At 35.7% G+C, this 21,625-nt stretch overlaps 1 protein-coding gene across 1 annotated transcript in view; it reads right to left on the reverse strand.

The window, feature by feature from the left end:
* Positions 1–13,444: 13,444 nt before the first annotated feature.
* ATRNL1 (attractin like 1) overlaps positions 13,445–21,625 on the reverse strand; it is a gene marked incomplete at both ends in the record, with an annotated part of 524,731 nt that continues 516,550 nt past the window's right edge. The window contains one exon of the mRNA XM_082310449.1: positions 13,445–13,569. Within this exon, the coding sequence (XP_082166575.1) occupies positions 13,445–13,569 (125 nt within the window). The remainder of the gene's footprint in view (positions 13,570–21,625) is intronic.

The raw sequence follows: 21,625 nt of genomic DNA on the forward strand, positions 1-21,625 counted from the left end.
CTTTTTCTTAGTCAACACAGTACACAGTAATCTCACATGAGCTTGCATCTTGCAAGTCATGTAGGGTTTTGGCAGAACTGTCACTTCCCTTACAATACAATGCATTTTGGGCTTGGATTCATTATTAACGAAATAGTATTTGTCTAGGATTAGTCAGTCCAAATGTAACACTTTCTATTTAATTTTTAGTGATTTATCTGGGTCATATATCAGTATGTGATATACAAGAAAACTGTATATTTATCTAATCTTGTAGTAGGGGGGATACAATTATTATTGCAATATGGGAATAACTCTAGTAAATTGTGTTCCCTCTGGTTTGGACATGACTATTTTGGAATAATATTCAGCTGAAAAAAATAATTGTCAAAGGTTTTGTATGGATTTCAAAACTGCTTGGCGAGAAAGTCCTCTATTTCCACTCCTCCAGCCTTCCAGGACCAAGACTCCAGTCTCACCTTATTATTCAAGAAAGTCAAATACTCTAGATTCTTATTGCCTTCTATTTTTGGCAGTTTAGATGGACAAATAAATATTTTTTCATTTTTTGGCTTTGCAGTAGTTTAGTCAAATAGCTGTGGTTTGTCTTGCTTCTTACTATGATCCATATGCCACAATCCAGACAAATAAATATGCTATCATATTATTGTTAAAAGAGAAGTCAAAACTTCTTCTTTGTCCTGGTCATCTGCATTGATGTACGGCTCTGTCACAATGCATGTTAAATGGGGGTTGAAGCTCTAAGTCTTTGTACCTTACCACCACAGTTCTGTTCAGAAACTCCTGAAGTCTTAATAGGTTAGCTATATGCAATATTTCTTCCCTCCTCTATTTTTACTTGGTGCTACAGGATTCAGTAATCTATATGGTAAAAAGGGAAATATAGCATTCACAACAGCTCTTTCCTTCCCATATGCTGTACATCTGAAGAAAATTAATATCATGAATAAAAACATTTGAAATGTGACTTCAGAGTCTCCTGGTTTTAAATAATAGAGACTTCCTTACTGCCAATAACATAATGTAGGTATTTAAGTATTTTTCAACTTTACAAGCTTTTACTATGTTAAATATTTTTACTTAAGGCATAATATATGTTTTAACGACTCTAGCATGTCCCAACCATTTTATAGCCCTGAGCTTCATGGAATTAATACAAGTTTAAAGGTAATAAGGCTCATCTATTTTATGCATGCTCGTATTTTGTGGGTACTAGAGTTTCCAGGTGCAAATAGAATTAGACAGATGAGATGGAACTGGTAAGAAAACTGACTGAATTTAGTCACATGAATTGGATTTTCTAAAAGTGGAAACGTGAAATCACCCTTTCATTATCCTTGCATCTGACAAAATACATTATCATATGGTTTTGCTTGTACAGTGTAAAGATCGTTCAAAACAGATACAATTGCAAATCAGGAAAGATCACACTTATGTGGAGCCCTGACAATGTGATCTCATCAAGCTAGAACTTGAAATTGCAAGTGTCACTTCAGATAAGATCAGAGAATGCTTCCTGTCCCAATGATGTGACATTATCAGGTTTGAGACTGTAGCAAAGGCACATGCACAATTTTGTGAACTAACAAGGCAGATTGAGAACACACTGGTTGGCAGGATATTTTAGATCCTGAGATTGCCTTGAGCTGGGCATAATTACAGCTCATTTTTTGCACATGGGAGAGCCCTCTCGAAGACGAAAAGAGCAGGGTACTCACTGAAGAAAGAAAAATGTTGATCTTTCAATTAGCATAAGTTCAAGCATCTGAACTGTGTTTCACAGTGTACAGACAGCTTTTGAGTGAAAAAAAAACATCTTCTATAGAAAACTCTTAAACAGCTGTGCTTCCATTTGTACAGGAATCATTTAACATATAGAATTCTACTTTTAGCTGTGGTGTATTTAAGCTTGCTTAAAAAAAAAAATGTAGAAAAATGAGAGTTTGCTGCTATTATGTTGCATAAAGTTCATCCTTAAGATAGGTCATCAGGAATTTATTAGCAGGATTTTTCTGTTGATTTGGACTCCTGAACTACAAAATAAACACAGTTGTTCACAGTCATAAAGAAAGAAGGGCAAGGTGGCAAGAAGCCATCTGGGCTCCCTGCATATTTTTGGTGTTGTTTAGAGCTTAGTACACAGCACTTCGCCAGGAATAAATTCATAACTAGAAGTTAGGTACCAGTCCAAACCAGAATTCATGCATTAAAAGCAGTAATTGGGAAGATGTTGGAGGTCACATGAGAATTTGCAATCTGAGAATGTTTCCTAACACTAAAACCTCAAAGCCACTACATGCCTCTCTGATCTGGAAATTCCTTAGTACCTACAATTTGCTTTTAATTGAACAGGTGCCAAATTACTGCTTATATAGGAAGATCTACTTTTTGGACTTAGGTGTCCTTCATGGCTTTACCTCTGTCAGATGGCTGAAGACCCCTGGAAGCCAAGGCTTGGGAGCACCCCTCCTCCGTGGAAACCATGGGAGTAGAAGATACACATTGATACTATTTGCATGGTGGAAGACACGAAGTCTACCGTGGTAAAGCAGCTGGAGGAGGCAGAACTGTGAAGTGCTTTTGCCTCAGCACTATAAATAAATGTACTTAGGAATAAAACATTATTTTATCAAGCATATACATGGTCTACTCAGAAACCATGTCATTTTATGTAGCATGGGCTGTAGCATTTGAAATACTAATTCCATGTGGAGAAGAATACAGAAGGTCACTTTGCCCAATGTGTGCATGTAGTGTGATACCAAAATAATTAAAAAATTAACATTTAAATGGAGAGCATCCTATCCCTCACAAAACCGGCACTTTTTTCCAGTGACTCCCCACCATATTAACACCACAACAATTGACAACTTTCTATATGATGTTTGACAAAACATGAAACTATAACTTTAGTGCGTAACTAAGAACCAGTGGTGAATGTTTTTTTTAATATCATGGCTCTTGTTCCAGCTCCTCATTTTTGCACAAATGTTCACATCAGCTGGAGGAAAAAGTACGGCACATTCTTCATCTTAACAAACTTTCTTGCATTGATTAACGCAGCGTTTTATGAGACCTGAAAGAACAAAGTTAAATGAACAAGAAGTGAAAACTTATGATGGATGTGTCCCTCATAGCATTCAGATCTTTTCCACTTGATTAAAAATTCCTAGTTCCTCTTCACTGAATTGTTTAGTTTTTTAGCAGTCTCTGTCCTGATTAAAACAAATTAGCATCAAAGATCCCCAGCTGAATGAGGAATCATTAATTGAGAAACATGCAATGCTCCTTAATTACCTTAGAACAGTCAGAGAACAAATCTTAGGTTTCAAAGGGGTTTGCACGCACTGTGCACCGTGGGCTTATTCTCTGTGTCTGCTGGAATAAAAGTAGACTCGCCTATACCGTTGAGGGATATCAGTACAAGCCTCAGTAAACACATTGTAGATTGTTTATCTAAAGTGAAAAAAAAAATAGCAAGGTAATGGCTGACTGGAAGAGATATATGTTTCAGTTTATTATGTTGATCATAGCTTTCAATTTGCTTTGCATATGCCAACATTGACTGAGAAAGAATGAAAGCTGTTCATTATTGATACAAGTTTAAATACTTCTGGAGCTGGAGTGTTTTACTCAGAAGCACCTAACAAAATGTCAGACACGTAGGTACAGAGAGTAACTGTGCAGCTTGAAATAGCAGACAAAAAGGCAACAAACTTTCATAAAAGCTGGCTCATAAGGAATCCAAAGAATATTTGCTATTCCTTGGCCACTTGTTCTTTAGTACACAGTTCTTCTGACTGTTGGTTTTTTTAAGCTATGACTCAGACTCCACAGATCAGCACAGTTAGTGCCAGCCTTCAGAGGAGAAGGAGTAACTGACTTTTTTAAGGGCACAATATACTTACTAATACGAATATCTTAACATTTGATTTCCTTCACCAGCTCATAGAAGAAGTCCTGCTGAAAAATGTCACTCAATAGCACTGAGTGTATTCCTGGAGTAGGGCTGTTATTTACTTTGTTTTGGCACTAAGTCTAATCCAGCTAGTGTTGCTAACTTAGAAACTAGACAGCAAAATTAAACACTGTGCAGAGCTACCTGAGCAAGCTGGGAACAAGCTGGTTTGTACCTGTGCTCTCTCACTGAGCTAATTAGCTCTGCAGAGCAGTAAGCTATTAGCAGGGGTGCAGTACAGTGCTGATGCAGCTATGCCCTTCTGGTACCCAGACTAACTCACCTAGCGTTAGCTGGAGAGATCTGCACCGTAATATGTTATACTATATAGGCATATCCTTACAATCTTTGGCATACAAAGCCCTGATGCAATGTAATACAATGTCTGCAGTTGATATAACAAGATGATCCCAAATAAATATAAAGGATAAACATCATAGTAATAAATCTAAAAAAAAGAGTCCCTACACCACAGGAAAGCTTTGGGCTTGCTCCCAGTTCCTATAAACCTGTGCCATTCCTCTGTCATCAATGAATTTTTGCTGACATACCTCAAAAGGGTGGTCCTAAGATCTGTTAAAGAACTTAAAGAGCTAAATGTTACAATCCGGCCTTAGCACTCTGGCACCTGAAGGACAAGAGACGCACATCCAGCCTCTTACGCTACTTTGCTTGATCCTTTTTTGGTCCATAGCCATGAATTTCTATCTAACTGGAAGCCTGAAGATTTCAAAGATTTAATCGAGGCTCATTCTTCTCCTAGATAACTAAGGATGGTACCTGCTCATAAAGCAAAACCCCCTTTCAGCTACAGTCTATGTAAAACTAGAAAGGAAAGTAAGAAAAGTCCTCAGACCCCAGCAGGACACTACTCTCTTTATGCAGAAAGATATCGTATATATTTGCAAGCAAAAACACAGACCTTGAGCCAAACTAACACTTCTATAGATGAGGCACATATATAAATGTGTCTGTGTCTGTGTGTGAGCGCAAATGTACCATTTTGGGTAAATATGAGTTAGTTTAGCGTTTTATTCTGTCTCTCCTCCTGTGAAACAGAACTTCACCTGTATATCACACTCCTAACAATCAAGTGAGAAATCAGAAAGCAAAATGTCATGTTGTTAACTGGTTTAAATTTTACTTATTTAGAGTTTAGTGATGCTGGTTTTCTTGTTGTTGAAATCATAATCTGTATGGGTACAGCTACCGATGCCCTTCCTGATGGCCTTCATTTTTAGAGTCTATAAAGCAAACGAGTTGATCTTCCCAGACAGCAAAACTACTGCTTGCACATTGCATTGTCACAGGAACACAAATAAAGAAACCTTTGCAATTCTGTCTTGTTTGCCATCAAAGCACCAAAGCAAGGTTTTGCAAAGCAGGCAAAAGGCAACCAAGCTTCAAAGCACTCCTTTTGGGCTGGTAATTTTTATAACAAAGGCAGTCTGTTGTAACAGAAGTTTGAGCAAAGACAGGGTAAATCACAAGTTCTGAACGCTTCAATTTTGAGCTACTGTCGAGCCATACAATTTTAAAGGGCCTTTTGAAAAATGGATTAGTTTATAAAACAAACTAAATAATAACATAAAGTCTACCATTAGCAGTATCAGTGGCTCCATGGTGAAGAGATAATAAAGCTATATGTTTTCCTTTTGATGGGACTGGGAGAGGCACAGTGGGAGGCAAACCATATAAAATGGCAGTCAGGTTAAGTAAGATTAGAACACCTATACAGCAATATGATTAATTCACTTAAAATATTTAAATTTCTCCAACATTCCCCCCTTGCCTTCCAAGTATTGCACAAAACAACCCCTAGATCTACAGTACTACAGAAATTAGGCAATGGTTTAGCACACCTGCTCTGGCTAGAGTTGCTTGGATCTTGACATAACAATACCTTGGATACATGTGTGACTCCAAAAGCTCTGCTGACTGTAAAAACGTGGGCAGGCTAAATAAGTAGGGTCGTATTAAAGTAATATTGCTTGGATTTGAAGGTCTTTTCTTCACAAAGAAGCATAAAATCTTAGAAAACACTTGAATAAGTCTTGGGAAAGCAGATAAAACTGCAGAGGTCTAAGAAAAGGGTGGACACTGAGGACATAGACTGTTTTGAGTGCATATGGTGCAAGAGAAGCCAAAATGCAGGGTGGATAAACAACTGGCTGGATATCAAAACTTTAAAGGCCTATAGAGGAGACAGGCTTGTCTCAGCAGAGTCAAATTAAACATACATGCTACAAATAAAACTTACAAATTCTGAGGGATTCAGGAATCACTGAGTAGCAGCTACGGACAGGTTTGAAGCTTTGGAAGACTTCTACTTGAAGTGAGCAGATGATGCTGATACTAAGTGTAAGATGATCAGAGATATAGTGGGAGAACTGCTGAAGAAACCAGCATACTTCCAAGAGGAAAGATAAAAGAATTTGGAAAAGAATCAGGATCGGCATGCGGCAAGAACTGCATGCCTTCAGAAGCTGGATTGGTTTCACGATGAGATTGAATCAAAAGAAAATGCCAAGAGAGAAAGCCGATGTGAAAGACAATATTTGAATGGCATGGTGGAGAGGATGGAGCAGAGGAGGAACATTAATGCCTGAGAAGAAGGCAGAATCTAGGCTTGGAGGAAAGGGTATCATTGTCTTGCAAATCTGCTGAACAATGAAAATCTTTTATTTTCGAAGTAGGAAGCTACAGAGGGATGGACCTGAGTTGTTTCTGGAGCTCAGTTTTGAAGAGATCCAAGTAACAATTACAACCCTTTGGGAAGAGCTTGGCATCATGTGTTGACAGGGTTGCCATTAAATTATTAAAAAGAGGAGGAGCTAAATGAAGCCAAAGGCTGTACAGAGTAATTCTCTTGATTTCAGATATCTGAAAAAGTTTCAGAGCAATGGAAGGTGGTTTTCACAAATGCAATGTAAAATCTACTGTGGCGCCTGTCTTTTTCTTAAAATCTATAAAGCTTTCTCAGAACACTTACTTTCTTTTTCTCTTTTTTTTTTTTTTTTTAAATAAAGCAGGAACAGTTCAATAACACCAGTGAGGATTCTGGAAAAGGGTTCTACCAAATATTAAATATTTTTGTGAGATGTTTGATAAGATATAACACTATAATCAGAATGAATATGCAGACTTATAGATTTTAAGAAATCTTATGATGCTATATCATGGCCTTTGAGCTACATTGGAGGAATTTATAACTCCATAAACATTTTTAAAAAGGCATAGTCACTATTTGCAATGAAGAAGATGGAGCATGAAGAGGGTGTAAAATCTCTGGCCCATTTAATATAAATGAGGGATTAAGGCATGGAAATGCATTATCCCTGATATTCTTCAACATGGTTAAAATAGTACAATCACTGACATTTTCAGAGTAAAATGAACATCAAAATAGTGGAGCACCTTTGGGATCCTGTGGTCTGGGCAACTGTGAATGAAGCACAAGGTACTGTACAAAGAATAGCTACTTGAAGAAGAAAAACAAAGAGCAAATAACATAAAATCAGACCTTTGAGAAGCCTCGTTAATCAAAGATATCAGAAATTTGAGTAGATTAGTAAAATGATTTACCAACAGTGGGAAAATGACCTCGATAGGAGAAATTGAGAGCAAATTCTGTGACCGCTATTGTGTGAAAAGCCACAGAGTATGAATTATTTAACATCTGCCAGCAAATGTTTCTTTTCTTTTTTTTTTTTTTTTAATTATGCCTCAAGTTGTGGTATAGAAAACTGCAACATCTAGCACTATTAAATAAATCTGATACTAAATAACTTAATAACTAAAATATACTTAGCACTCATACAGTGACTTATTTTTAGATCACTAAAGAGCTCTGAGTACTCTCTAAACATTAATTAATTAATCTTCAACATTCCCATGTCATTAGTAAGGTTAATTTTATCATTCCTAAGTATTCAGTTAGGAAACTTAAAGCAGAAAAATGATTTGCCATATGCCAACCATCTATTTAGAAAAAGAAACAAAATTACCTACATTAATACATTTAGAAAGATTTTTATACCTGACCATTTGGCTCTTTGTCCTTTGGGAAGGGGGGAAGAGAAGACTTGCAGGAATATTAGCAGAGAGAAAGCTTTAGGGCACAGACAATTTGGGTAGAGTTCTGTCATAAGAACATCCACAGTGGTTATCCTAACATTATGTTCCAAAACTATGTTTATTTTTTCTCCGGTATATTTTATAACTGAATATCATAAAAGAGCTTTAGGACTTTACATGAAAAAAAAAAAAATGTCCTTTATGTTAACCACTAAAAATCATGTTGTAACAATGATTTTTGATAAATACTGACCTGAAAAGGAATGTTAAAAAGACTCAGACTTTCGGTAGAATAAGATGTTTAAGATACCTTCTAGGTCTGGAACTGTATTTGAAGAGCTCCGTCTTATTCTTTTCTTCCTTCTTGTCTAATAAAACATCTTTTGGAAAAAAGCATTTGCTAAAATTGGAAAAGAACATAGCTAAGCATTGTTCTGATAACATAGCAAGGCAAATAGTTATTGTTAAATGAGTAACAATTATCTCAAACTCCAAATTCATATAAGCTTTCTGTATTATTAACTCTGACCTTAGTACGTAAAAACTGTTACAGGAAAATGTACTAAAAAAGAAAGGATATAGAAGGATGGAAGGCACTTGCCTGACTTTATGCACTCAGTCTCGGGCTTGCTGAAAATACTGATAGCCAATTGCTAAGCCCCTGAAATAACATTCTTTATACAGTATTTCAAACAGAGTTGCTCATTCAGAAGACTAAATACATTTAAGGTTTTATTTCTGTAGAAATGAACATTAATATACACATAAATAGTCACTGATTCAGCTGAAGTCTTCATACTATTCAGTATAATATGTGAGGAAACAGAAAATGTTCTGATTTAGATCAGCTGTGAAACCAATTACATAATTCTATACATATGCATGCTTCCTCTATGTTTTAAAGAGGGTTGTTTTGGTTTGTGGTTTTTTCTCTTTGTTCATCATTCCCACCCTTGCTTTCTTATTTTAGAAAAAGGAGTTTTGAACATATCTGGAAAGGAGACGTTTTTTACCAAAACATGACTCAGCCTCAACTTACATGACCAAGGAAGTATCAATTTAAGAAAGTCTGGAGTAATAGTCCCCTTTCAGCTTCACAATACATTTCAGAGGGTCACTAGAATTTCAACTAAATATACAAGATGATTTTTTACATGAGAGATATCTATAGCCATAGAAATGGCCACATGTGGATGAATATGCAGTCATATAGAAATATAAGCACTCATTCTGAAAGTGAAATATCATTAAATAAGGAAAAGCTGAAACAACATATGGCCCTGAATTACACAAGCCTATGTTCTGCAAGGCCTGCTTTTGTCAGCTTTGTTCTTCTTTGTTAGTATTTAGCAAGCAAGTACAGCTGAAAACAATATGGGAAGTTCTGGCCACCTGTAGACAACAGTAGTTTTGCTATTATTTGCTATAAGCACCTAAAATAGCCTTAGGTATTCCATACTTTACTCTAGAGATGATCTGAAATAAGTATCAGTAAACTACAGCTTTTCAGGTAATGCTGCACCTTAGAGACTGGAAAAATAGAGTTAATTTATTTAATTTTCCCCAGTAATGTCAAGCATTCTGGATAGGACAACTTTGCTTAAAAAAAAAAGAGAGGGACTGTTAATTACCTTTAACAGAGACTTTTCCTTTATTGTCAGGAAACCTTTCAGATGCTTTTTAAAAAACTGGTAATGAAATTAGATACATAATGATTTTATAATTTAGATGAATAGTATGAAAGTTATTAGGCATAAAGACTGAACATCTGTTAAAGTGATCCCAAACTAAAATTCTTACCATCAGGATTCCAGCTTTCTACATCAGATTATTTAGAAAATAATTATTGCTGCAGATTTTGCACATAAAAAATTCCATGTCCTGATCTGAACTTGTCCAAATGTTTTTGATTTGGGAAGATGAGAGGGAACTCTAACTATAAAGAGAGCAGTCAGCTATGAAAATTTTCAAATCAGATGAATCTGAATATTCCTAATTAATGGTATCTTCATGCCTTAACATATCTAGAACTTGGCCGGTTTTTTAGATATAATAGTGGCAACATACAGATAAACATTTTTTTTTTATAGGTAAACTAGCATTTCATTAAATTTCACAGGAATGTAATGAATGGAAGCAAGTATTCTAAAGTATTATTTATATGTGCACAAATTTGATTTAAGTAGTTTCAGGACTTCATATAAATAGAAAAGTACAGAGAGGAACTGAAGGACTGGTGAACCCATGCTACCATGGACAGTCTGTCTCATATTTTGAACAATAATTCATAGCTGCTGAATTTCCCTCAGCAGAATCCACGGACTGAGGGGGTGGAGGTGGAATCCTGACAATCAGAACTGCACTGGGGCTCACTTTCCAGAACAGCGTTTAGTTGTTTATTTTTCATCCAATATAAATCACATTAGGGGTAAAACAGGCCATTCAACATTCTGTGACTCTAAGAAAAAGTTCAAAAGTTAAACTAGAGAACAAGGTTTTAAAAAAATTGGCTTTTTCATGAAGCAATCATCATAATGTGACAGTTGATAAAACATCTCATTTGATGTACAGTGGTCATTATTAAAAAGTTTGCACTTGCCAACAACTAACAAAATGTAGTTATCAATCAGACACGTTATGCTATTTTATATACCTTTAAAATAGAAAGCTGTAACAGTTACTCTGCAACTTTGGTTTGAGATGTGTTGGCAAACTTCTGGTATTTAAGTGTGGCCACTATATAAGTATTTTTATTTATTTATTTTATTATTATATGTCTTTACTAATTTGCATGCAATCAGGGACCCTGGGAGAAGAAAGATACTTTGGGAAAAAACATTCTGAGAGTGAATGAAAATGCTGAATGATCCCATGACAAACATGCATTTCTTGTACAATTAAAATAACATTTTAAACTGTTAACACAATAAAATGGCTGATAGCTATTTGCCCATCTTCAGTGTTGCAATAAAATATATTAATCCCTTTAAAACTCATACCTGCTTTTCAAGTAATTGTCAAACTCTGGTTGAGATACAGAGGAATGTAATCCTTTATGAGTGAGTACAGTCAAAACTGCTCTACAAGACTACATGGTCTTTCTGCATACGGGGTTTCCAGTACATTCACAAAACACACACTGTATATTTCTTATGTGAAATGTTTAGGTTGAGGATAATACAGAGTTTGGAATATATTCCAGACGAGTGGTTCTTTCCTTTTTATAAGTAAGTGTATGCATCATATAAACCAGTTCCATGGGCTTATATTCATTTGAACAGATCAACTTTAAAACTGACAGAAAGGGTTGTTTTCAAAACAGCATTTTTTTCACTATGCTAAGTAGCACTGATTGAAAGTTCCCAACAGAAGCTTTAAAAAGGAATTTTTTTAAAGCTTTAAGATGTAAAGGACTGAGGTCAGAATAGGCAATAAAAGTCACAAGATTGTGATGGCATTATTTTAGGATAATAATCTTATTTTAAGATATGAAAATACTGAAACAATCATGCCAGCATAAGAAATAATTATACCATAATTCATAAGTGCATAATTTATCAAAACAATAGAGCAGTCATGGTTAGACGCAACCTAATATTCCTGTATAAGATATAACTACATACTGTACAATCGTTCCTTTTTATAGTTATTTTTACATTTAGTCCTCATCCAAAGTAAGCTGAGTACTTCTATGTATGAATGGCGTTACGAAATAAACACAAGTCACAACAGGGCTTTATTACTGCTACTGCACCACCATGGCATGCAAGTAACTATGTAGTCAACTATAAACAGTAAAATGTCATCATCTTCCTGAAATAAAAAGAACATGAAAAATACAGATATAGTAGTAAACATCAATTATCTTTTTATATCTTTCATATTTACCAAAAGTCTATCATTACATGAGGCATTTATACCTCTGTATCATTCTCCTGTACTAGTATGGTGGCAAATTTGGAGTTGAGAAACTATACCTTCAACAAGCTTGTACAAAACTACTAGTTTCATATTATACTGCTGTCAACATGTAATGTGTAAATGAGAACATGACACGTCTGCTACCTACCCCTTAGCATTCTCTTACTCTTTTGTATATTCATGAATTTTGAGTAAATAAAAAGACTGTCATTAAAGCTGTTTGCTAGGTTATCTGTTGTGGTGACCAAGCCCCCAAAAGACTTATGTCCTATAGAAGGAAAACTCTTTCATTTGCTTTTTGTTGCTGAGTACTAATTGTGTGACGTTCCATAGTGGATGTTGGATTTGGGAACCACTGCTGGAAGCAACTTGGATTTCCGAATATTTATTTACTTAATTTTTGTTATGCAGGGTAATTCCTTAACTGGTTTGAAAGTGAGGATGAGATGAAATTCTGCAGCTGAAAGAACAAAAACCATCCACACTTTATTACAAAAACAAGGGTCAAAGTGCTGACTGGGATTCATTTCTTCTGCTTGGAGGTCAGGACAATATATAGATACTAGCAAATTTCAATATTGAAATGGGAGCAGGTAGAAAAATGGGAAGTTAAACTCTCCTTAGACTTGCAATCTTGGAGACTCACTTGGAAAAAAACAACAAACTTGATTGCAGAAGAAGCTTTTCCATGCTCAATTAATTTTGCTAATCAGTTAGCTGGCACGGAGGACCCACATGCGCTCTTTGTAAAATATATCATTCAGAATTTGGAATAGACTCTTAGGTACAGAAACATGAAGGCCCACCCATCACTCTGCTGCAGCCCAGATTATGTTTCTGAGGTTTTTGCAAGGTAAAGAAAAATAATCATGAAATGCTCAAATAAAGTTTTTTTATGGAATTATCTTTCAAATATTACATGTGGTGTTCTCAGGTTATACCTATGCTAAATTCAAAAGCTGCCTACCTATTTCAGGCAATGATAAAAGAACACCTAAATCCAAATGATCCTCTTTAGTTCCTGCTTGCTGGAAAGAAATCTTAATGCTGATTACAAGGAAAGAACTGTACAATTCTCATTGTTACATTAAGCTATACAAAAATGTCCTTTAGTTTCCTGGAATTTGCTTAGTTTTCAAATTATACAATTTCCTTCTACATTACAAAACAATGTACAGTTTTTCCTAGTTATGTTCAAAGTTTTTCCCTGCTCTGATATGTTCAGGATTAAGAAACTAGGTATTTTATTTCGTATTTTGTTGATATCAGGATCCACTCTTTTTATTAAAGCTCATCAAACATATTCATACCTACCCTAAGTTTGTTCTGCTTTGGGGTATAGTAGGCTGTGTGACTATAACAGAGCACAGAACCTCATATGTTCATTCATAGATTTGCCTCCATAAAACCTGAGGCTGTAGTATAGCTTTCAATGGAAGCCATTTAAAAAGAAAACATTACAGAATATACAATTGTAGTTTTTGAATCTCAGACGCAAGTTCCTTGACGTGTTGAAAGATGATGTTTTCGATTTCTGACTCCTGAACTCTTATCTTTACAGTCCGCAGGCTTCTGTTGTGAAATGTCTATCAGTGCACTTGCAATTGCAAGACCTGTAAGATAAAGGAAAAACAAAATTTAATGCCCAGCTTTCCAGAGAAGAGTTCCAGAGCAGTGTAATGGTTCCCTTCATGCCAAGTTTTTGTACTTTCCCAGAAGTGATGAGTTTTATTTCAGAGTTAGATAAGTTCTCACTTTCTAAAATGCTACCTGGTAACAGTGAAGAAACAGAGGAAGAAAAAAAGTGCAGTTAAGACATTAGACTGGAAATCAGGAGAACTGAGTTCCACTTAAGTCTCTTATTGATTTGTTGTGTGATCTTAGCATCACCTCTTTTTATCACCATTTTCTTGGTTAAGTGGATCAGCAGTTCTCTGATGTGGATTTTCTCTTATTAAATGTTTGTGCATTGCATTTACAAATGGATGAAACTATCCAATCAGAAAATAAAAGAGAAATGGAGACCACAGTTAAGACAAAATTGTACCTTTGAATATTTCCCTTTGCAATATATATGCCTTCCTAATTTGGAAATATTCAGAGGTTAGTATTTACCATGAACAAAAAGATATGAAAATATCTTTCCAGAATGCATGGATTTGTGAACAGACAGTGAACCGTGATGGTGTTGGCCTGGATAAATTCTAAATGTTGTTAACTCACCAAAACTCTTCTTTATCAAATTCTGCTTAAACTGTTGATATTTCATGACCTGTTATAATCTTAACAGGGTATTACAAATGGAATGGACAGGCACGCTTAGGAAATTAGTGGCTTAAGAATCTACTCTTCCATTTGCCTGTTACTGCCTACTTGCTAGAAATTACTGACTTCTGCTGAAATGCTGTGATTGACAACACACAATACATAGTACTTCTGAATTTTTAAATTCACACAGGCAATATTGCAATGAAATGGATTATGAGTATTCACATCATTCATATGTTCTGCTCCACCATGGCTGCAATAAGACCATGACATTTCTATCTGCAAAAGCACATGTATATATACCCATAATGCAGGCAAAGATGGTGCTGGTTCTCCACACTGCCCAATACATCTCAAACTCTAACCGGTAACAGTAATATTACACAAGAAAACCTTTGAAAATACTTTTCACCATGTTTAACAGGCAGTCTCCATTTTTTAACTCAGGCCAATATCAAACTCAGTTTATCTATTACAGAACACAATTTTGGCAATACTTTTCATGCATTCCCTCATTACTACACTTATCTACTAAGAAACTGCAAAAAATATTTTTCACTTACAAGTCTTTCTGCAGGCTTCTTTTTTAGTATATGATATACCCTCGGATATGGTTCAGGTTTCCAGTATCCTGAAAAAATCTATGCTATCGCACACTGTAACACTACCTTTCTTAATTCACAAAAATGTTGCAAGAATCAATTAATGTGCATACAGCTTTTTGAAAATACACGGCACTATACTGTAAAATGTTAAATACAATTATCATTGCTGCATTTCAGGATATGTAAGAGCCAAGATTAATTAAATAGTTTTTTTCATATACACATAAATTCCCTGGCATGACCTAGCGATGCCTTACATTGGACTTTGATAAATTTAATTTTTGAAATCTTTGAAGCACCTTTAAAGTATCAGCAGTACCCAGCATTAGCAAATTCAAGGATAAAAATTAAATAAAATTTTGATGGCTGCTTACATGTGATCCTGTCTTTAGCAGCTAGTCTTAGGGAGTATGCTAAATGGAATGAATATTATTAGGAAAACAGGTTTTCCATTTTTTATAAGATATTTTAAAATGTACTTGGATGTATGATGCTAACTTCACTTTACATAACAATTAACAAAAAGGAAGAACTATTTCCTTTAAATCTAATGCTGCATACTGGGATATACTGGCATGCTGTTAGAGTTCCATTAAAATTGGGTCACTCTGGAAGATCATTTTTCAAAACGTCACACAGATCATCTGATGAAATCCATTTATTATGTTCTCTACGCTCAGCATAGTTGCTTGTTATCAAAGCAATACAATTAACTGGGGGAACAATTCATTATTTCAGACTGGCAGTCTAAAGGAATTTCATTTACCAAGTCAAGCTGATGCACAGACACTGCAAGCAAGCAGAATTTACATCAAAATACAACAGAAGATTTGATAAAAACACTATGGTTTAAATATTCATTAAAAAACCCAACAAAATTTTACCTTTATTTTACAGGTTTTGTATATAAACAACAAATGTGAATACATTTATAGTCATTAAACTTGGAACTGTAAATTGTGTACTGTTCTATATCTGTTACCTCAGTTCATAAGTTATTTAATTTACCTGCCTTCCCTGAATGCTGCCATTTAAATATCCTACCTACCATCCAAACTGGTATTTTCCAAACCAGTACATGGTCTCTGGTTGCTTCTGACTCTTGAGTAGGGTGGCAGAAAGAAACAGTGGAGTCAGTAAACATCCCACATGGAGAATCAATGGGTCACCTCTAATAGTCTAATTTCTGGAAATTCATCCTAGCTGCAGAACCAGACCTATTTTTGAGTTTAGTTTGTTTTTCTACTAAGTGTTATAGAAATAACCTGACCTAGTTCTATGCAGCTAAAACAATCTCTAGCTTGTTTTAAGGATATGTATGGAAAGATCATTAAGAAGTGAGCCCAGTCAAATACATAAGTGGAAAGTATATTTTTGTAGGAGATAATTGCATCCACAATGAGAAAAATACCAGAGAAAGCAATATGAACTTGGTTATCTTTAGGAGAACTATTGTCTTTCCTAATGGAAGTTAAATGGTAATAGTTTATTCTCAGGAAGTAAGTGTCTAATCATAAAATTACTGGTGTGTGAATTTTTTGTTGTTTTTTTACAATTATGCAAAACAATTAATAAGTACAGGAATAAAATACAGCACATCAAATGAGATTGCCTTGAAAAGCGCATTCCCGATTTATATACAAACAGCACTTTAATTCTGCATTTGAACAAAAGCATCTGAAAAACTCATTCATTTTGAGATGCTCTCCTCCCAGTCTCTGTAAAAACAGGCAGTACTATATATTTTAATTTTGCAGCAAAACAGCTTCATTAGGCGTGAAAGGTTAATTGCAGGTTTAAGTGCAGTTCAGGGAACAGTGCACGGGTCTGTAGTGAATAGCACAGTCTGCTACAGGAAGGCTGAGTGCTATAAACTGTTTGCCCCACTGAAATGTTTTACTACCTCATTTACTAACTGTCTTCTTTTACTGCTTGTATTTGTAGTTCTTCTAAACCTTTAATAGCTACAGTTTTATTTCACTGTAATCAGATTTAAATGGAAATACCCATGCTGGGATGTTTAAACGTTCTCCCTCTGATTGTATACAGCTACATTTGAACTGATGTAAGGCTACACTATCTCTCAAAGTAGAAAAAAATCACAACATTGAAAAAGTTAGTTTTACATGCTGGCATGCATATTTAAAACCTTTTTTCCTCCTCTATTATTCATTTTAATGAGAAATGCATTGAGTTCTGACTATCCCCTTCGTTAAAAGTAAGGGAACAAAGATGACCTCAGATTCATGGTTAGGCAGGTAACTGGCAATGTTTTTTTCAATTTACATATGCATTATTGGGAGATAACATTTGGATAGATGTCTTCACTTGATTAAATTCTACACATTTTCATTGTTATGCATATATCAGAATGTTCAGAAAGCTGAAGACAGTAAAATAACTACAAGTCAAGTAGATCAATTAATTTGTTTGATATTTTAACCAAAATTAGAGTCATTGCTTAAGGTGACCTTAAGGAATGAAAATAAAATGACAGCTGCCATACAGACAGACTTAAACAGAAAAGACTAGGTAAATGCTATACTATTAAAGTAATAGCTTCACCCTTCAGCACGCAGCAGTCTTTGTGTCACTTCCATTTGTTGATTCTTTCAAGACTTGTTGCTGTACATGCTCACCAAATAGTGGACAGAGTCCTTTTATCCTAAACAATCTTTTATTTGAAGTCTTTCCATTGTAGAAGATGCAGTGCCCATGAATAGCCACACAAATGGATCTACGCAGTTTGAAGACATACTGAGAAAGTGATGAGAATTACAGCCTCTAGTGCCTCATGAAGATGACCATAGCACACAGTGAAGCCAGTGAAGACAATTTCATGCTCATCAATAAAACTACCAGTTATTATGTGGAGAATTTTTATGAGCTCTGTCATTTATCATTATTTTAAGTCTATAAAGAACTTTTTTGTAGATACTCAACATGTATTATGTGTGTATAAGTGACATTTATATACAAAACCACCTTGTTAAAAATGCAGTTTTTTAATAATCTGTTTCTTAATTTGATGAAACAAATCATATTTACCATCAACTTCGTCAATGCGTACTAGGACTGCATACATTTATTCCTCATAGGAAATATATACAGTAGCTATAGTGGCTATAATGGCAGAAGAACACCACTTTCAAGAAGGTTGTTATGAGGCAAGTGTTTCTGAGTACCCACTGAAAAAATTCTCTCACTTTCTATGAAACATTGTGCTAGGAATATTCTTACTCAGTTTAGTTGTTTGGTAAAATTTTCCAGATTGTCTTTTTTTCAAATGGACTAACTCATCATTAATTTTCATGAGTGAGAAGGCCAAAATGTTGTTTGTGCTACACACTCTTGTGCTATAGATCAAGTCATGTCTGGAGATATCCAAAAGGCACATAAAATGGAACCAGAACAAAATTTGAGATTCAAAGGACCGATCCACAAAACCTTCTCCTAACCACGTACAAACCTGATACTCAAGTGCCTGCTTTCCAGGAGAAAAATTAAAAGTCATCTGAAGTTCAAGACTGTACATTGCCAGAGGAACCACTGTACCTCACAACAGAGCTCAGTTCATTTCAAAGTCAGAAAATAGTCAAATCCTTCATGTGTATCTGAGGGTCCTGATCTGGCAGGTGTGCCTAGACAATATCCAGACATCATGGACTTAGTCACGGAGAAAAACAATCATAAGCAACTGCCAAGAAGAGTAAGTATCTTCATGACCTGTCATATAGATTTTTTTTTAATTTGACTTAGAATTTTTAAAAAGGACAAGCTGACAGCACCTCAAAATCACAAAGTCTTTTTATGGGCTTCTCTTCCTGTTTGGTACATGCATGTGTATTTTAAGTTGACACCACTCTTACTATGAGAAAGATATATTAAACAAACTAAACCAACTAGGAAATTACTTTGGGCAAGTAACCCCAACATTTTTTTTTTCAGTGATAATTTTTTGCTAGATGGGAAAACAGCCAAGACTCCAGGAGGTACGTTTTCCTTTTCTTATGCATATAACTTAATTAAATAAGTAAAATATGAGACAGAGTTTAAACCGTAACAATAATAAAATAAATAATGATAGTGTGGAATTAAATAGCCACACACTAGTAGAAAGGAGATGTCATGCTCCTTTGTATTATACCCTTGGTATTTAGTAATAACAGCTATCTATACAGGGCTAAGAAACTCTTACTCCCAGAATAGACTTATAAATTACTTGCTGTCAGTTTGTGGGAAATGCAGACTATACAATAAAGGATCTTTTACAAAATGTCCAGTCTTTCCCAATTTTTCTCATTTTGAAAAGGAAATGGCCCTACATATTTTTGTGAAATATTTGTGCTCCGAGGGGCCGGCAGTGATTTTTTTTTTTTTAATACAGTCAGGCAGTCTTCCCTTTCAGTGTGAGATATCTCTAGTTTAGTCTGTAATCCAGGTCTGTACAACATCTGGTGCCTTTAAACTATCCAGCCTACCAGTGGCTAAGAGGTAGCATGGGCTGTTTGGTCTCTCTGGCTATGGACAGGCAGGGATTGACGATGCAACCATGGTGCACACGAACTCCCTGAAGGACAGCTGGCAGATCGGAGTCCACTTACTCCAGGCTAATCCGCAGCAATTTGGGATAGTTATCCATGCACTTTTGGATAGCTCTTATCTGTTCAGCAGGACAAACAAACACTGTAGTGACGAAGGGGACCTACTGAGGTGTTGGAGACACTATGGTAGTAGGTTGGGATTGATGCAATATAATGGTGATTAACTGCAGCTTTTTTCTCCCACCCACTTTTCTCAACTCAAGCCCTCCTGGAACACAAGAACCATAGAATCATTTAGGTTGGAAAAGACCCTTAATATCATCGAGTCCAACTGTTAACCTACCACTGCCAAGTCCACCACTAAACCATGTCCCTAAGCACCACATCTACATGTCTTTCAAATACCTCCAGGGATGGGAACTCAACCACTTCCCTGGGCAGCCTGTTCCAATGCTTGACAACCCTTTCGGGAAAGAAATTTTTCCTAACATCCAACCTAAACCTGCCCTGATGCAACTTGAGGCCATTTCCTCTCATCCTATCACTTGTTACTTGGGAAATGAGACTGACCCCCACCTGGCTCCAACCTCCTTTCAGGCAGTTGTAGAGAGCGATAAGGTCTCCCCTCAGCCTCCTCTTCTCCATAGTAAACCCCAGTTCCCTCAGCTGCTCCTTCACTGATTACTTTTAAAAGAAGCTAATATGAGATTATTGCATTTAACTGGAGGGTATCGTCAGATCTGTACACCAATCTGACCTGTGCGCCTTGCCCAGGAAGGCAGCACAGATGGAAGTAGAAATACACTTACTTAACAAGTGGGAGAGGAAGACTGAGATAATGGCTGATCTGAGCTGGGAGAGGACCTCTCATCTGAAACTGCATAAGACATGATAGGCAGGGAACAGTAAGTCATGACGGGTCTTGAAGATGAATCATGATATTTGAGGCAACAGAAAAAGGAAGTGTGGGGAGATCTAAAAATTATTTCTGTGGTAAAAGAAGAAAAAAGAAAAAACTAGTCAAGAAAAAGGTCTGAAATAAACATGGTTAAGACAGCAGTTGTTCAATGTGGCAGTAATTCAGAAGTAAGCTGCAGAGATCCTGGGCAAGAATTTTTGTTTGGCAATGCAGAGGGAAGATGGTGTTTTGGAGAGGCTGCAGCACGAGAATTCAGCCAGCCTATGCAGTCTGGTGGTGAGGAAGCAAAGGAATGACAGTCAAAGAATACTTGGACAAGAGCGGAGGGACAGCAAGGGTAATAATGTCATTAACGCAGACTCAAGGGAAAACGGTGCAGCACAAACTAGTATGCAGAAATGCAAAACATTGTGGGAATGAAAAATAAACTACATAAAACTGGTCTGTAACCTAACCTGTTGGTGAAGGGTAACCCAAATCCAGGTGTATGGAATACAGACTTCCATTAAAGTCAAATACATGCATTTTCTACAAATAAAGGAAGAAATTGAACTACAGATACTTTCCCAAGATCTCTGACACATTACTTCGTCAAAAACTCTTTAAATTTGAAGAGTAAAGCATACCTTAAACTATGATGGTTAAACAACGTTACTGGTGTATTACCTATTTCTTGGACCCTATTCCTTGGGGCTTCCTGGATAAATCTTATCACAGATTTGTCCAGTGATATTAAAAATATGACTGACTCTACAGACTAAAAAAACAAACAAAAAAAAAAAACCAATTGTAGTTAACTGCTGAGTCTCTCAAAACCTCTTATTGACTCACTTTAGATATTACAATAGGCTTGGGGAATGGTTACATTTAGACTAGTTTAGTAATAGCTCCTAAAGCTGCAATACTTATCAGTACGAAATTTCAATTAATAAAAGAGGCATCACATTTAGTCAGGAAATATATTCTTCTTACAGAATAGCCGAGCTAAGAGAATTAAAGCATCTTGATGTTTTTATCTAAGTTTAACATTGGCAGTAGTTACAGACAAGTGGCCTTTTGTTAGACCATTATTTTATTCCATTATTGTAATTTTTGGACCTTGGACCACAAAGGGTAATTACCAAAATCTGAAAATGCCCCTAACTATTCCATTGTCTTTCTCAACATGGCTTATTTTATACAAAAATTATGGCAGATTTTTGTGTGCAATTTTTTTTTTTTTACAGTAAAACATAAGCAACAAGTAATAACTGCACGAAAAATTATGCATGTGATCAGACTTGCTCTATCCTGCATTTCTTGAATATAAGTTGTAGGGTCTCAAACAGGTGTA

The sequence above is a fragment of the Platalea leucorodia genome (genome assembly GCF_965183815.1).
Source record: "Platalea leucorodia genome assembly, chromosome: 4".
NCBI classification, from domain to species: Eukaryota; Metazoa; Chordata; class Aves; order Pelecaniformes; family Threskiornithidae; genus Platalea; species Platalea leucorodia.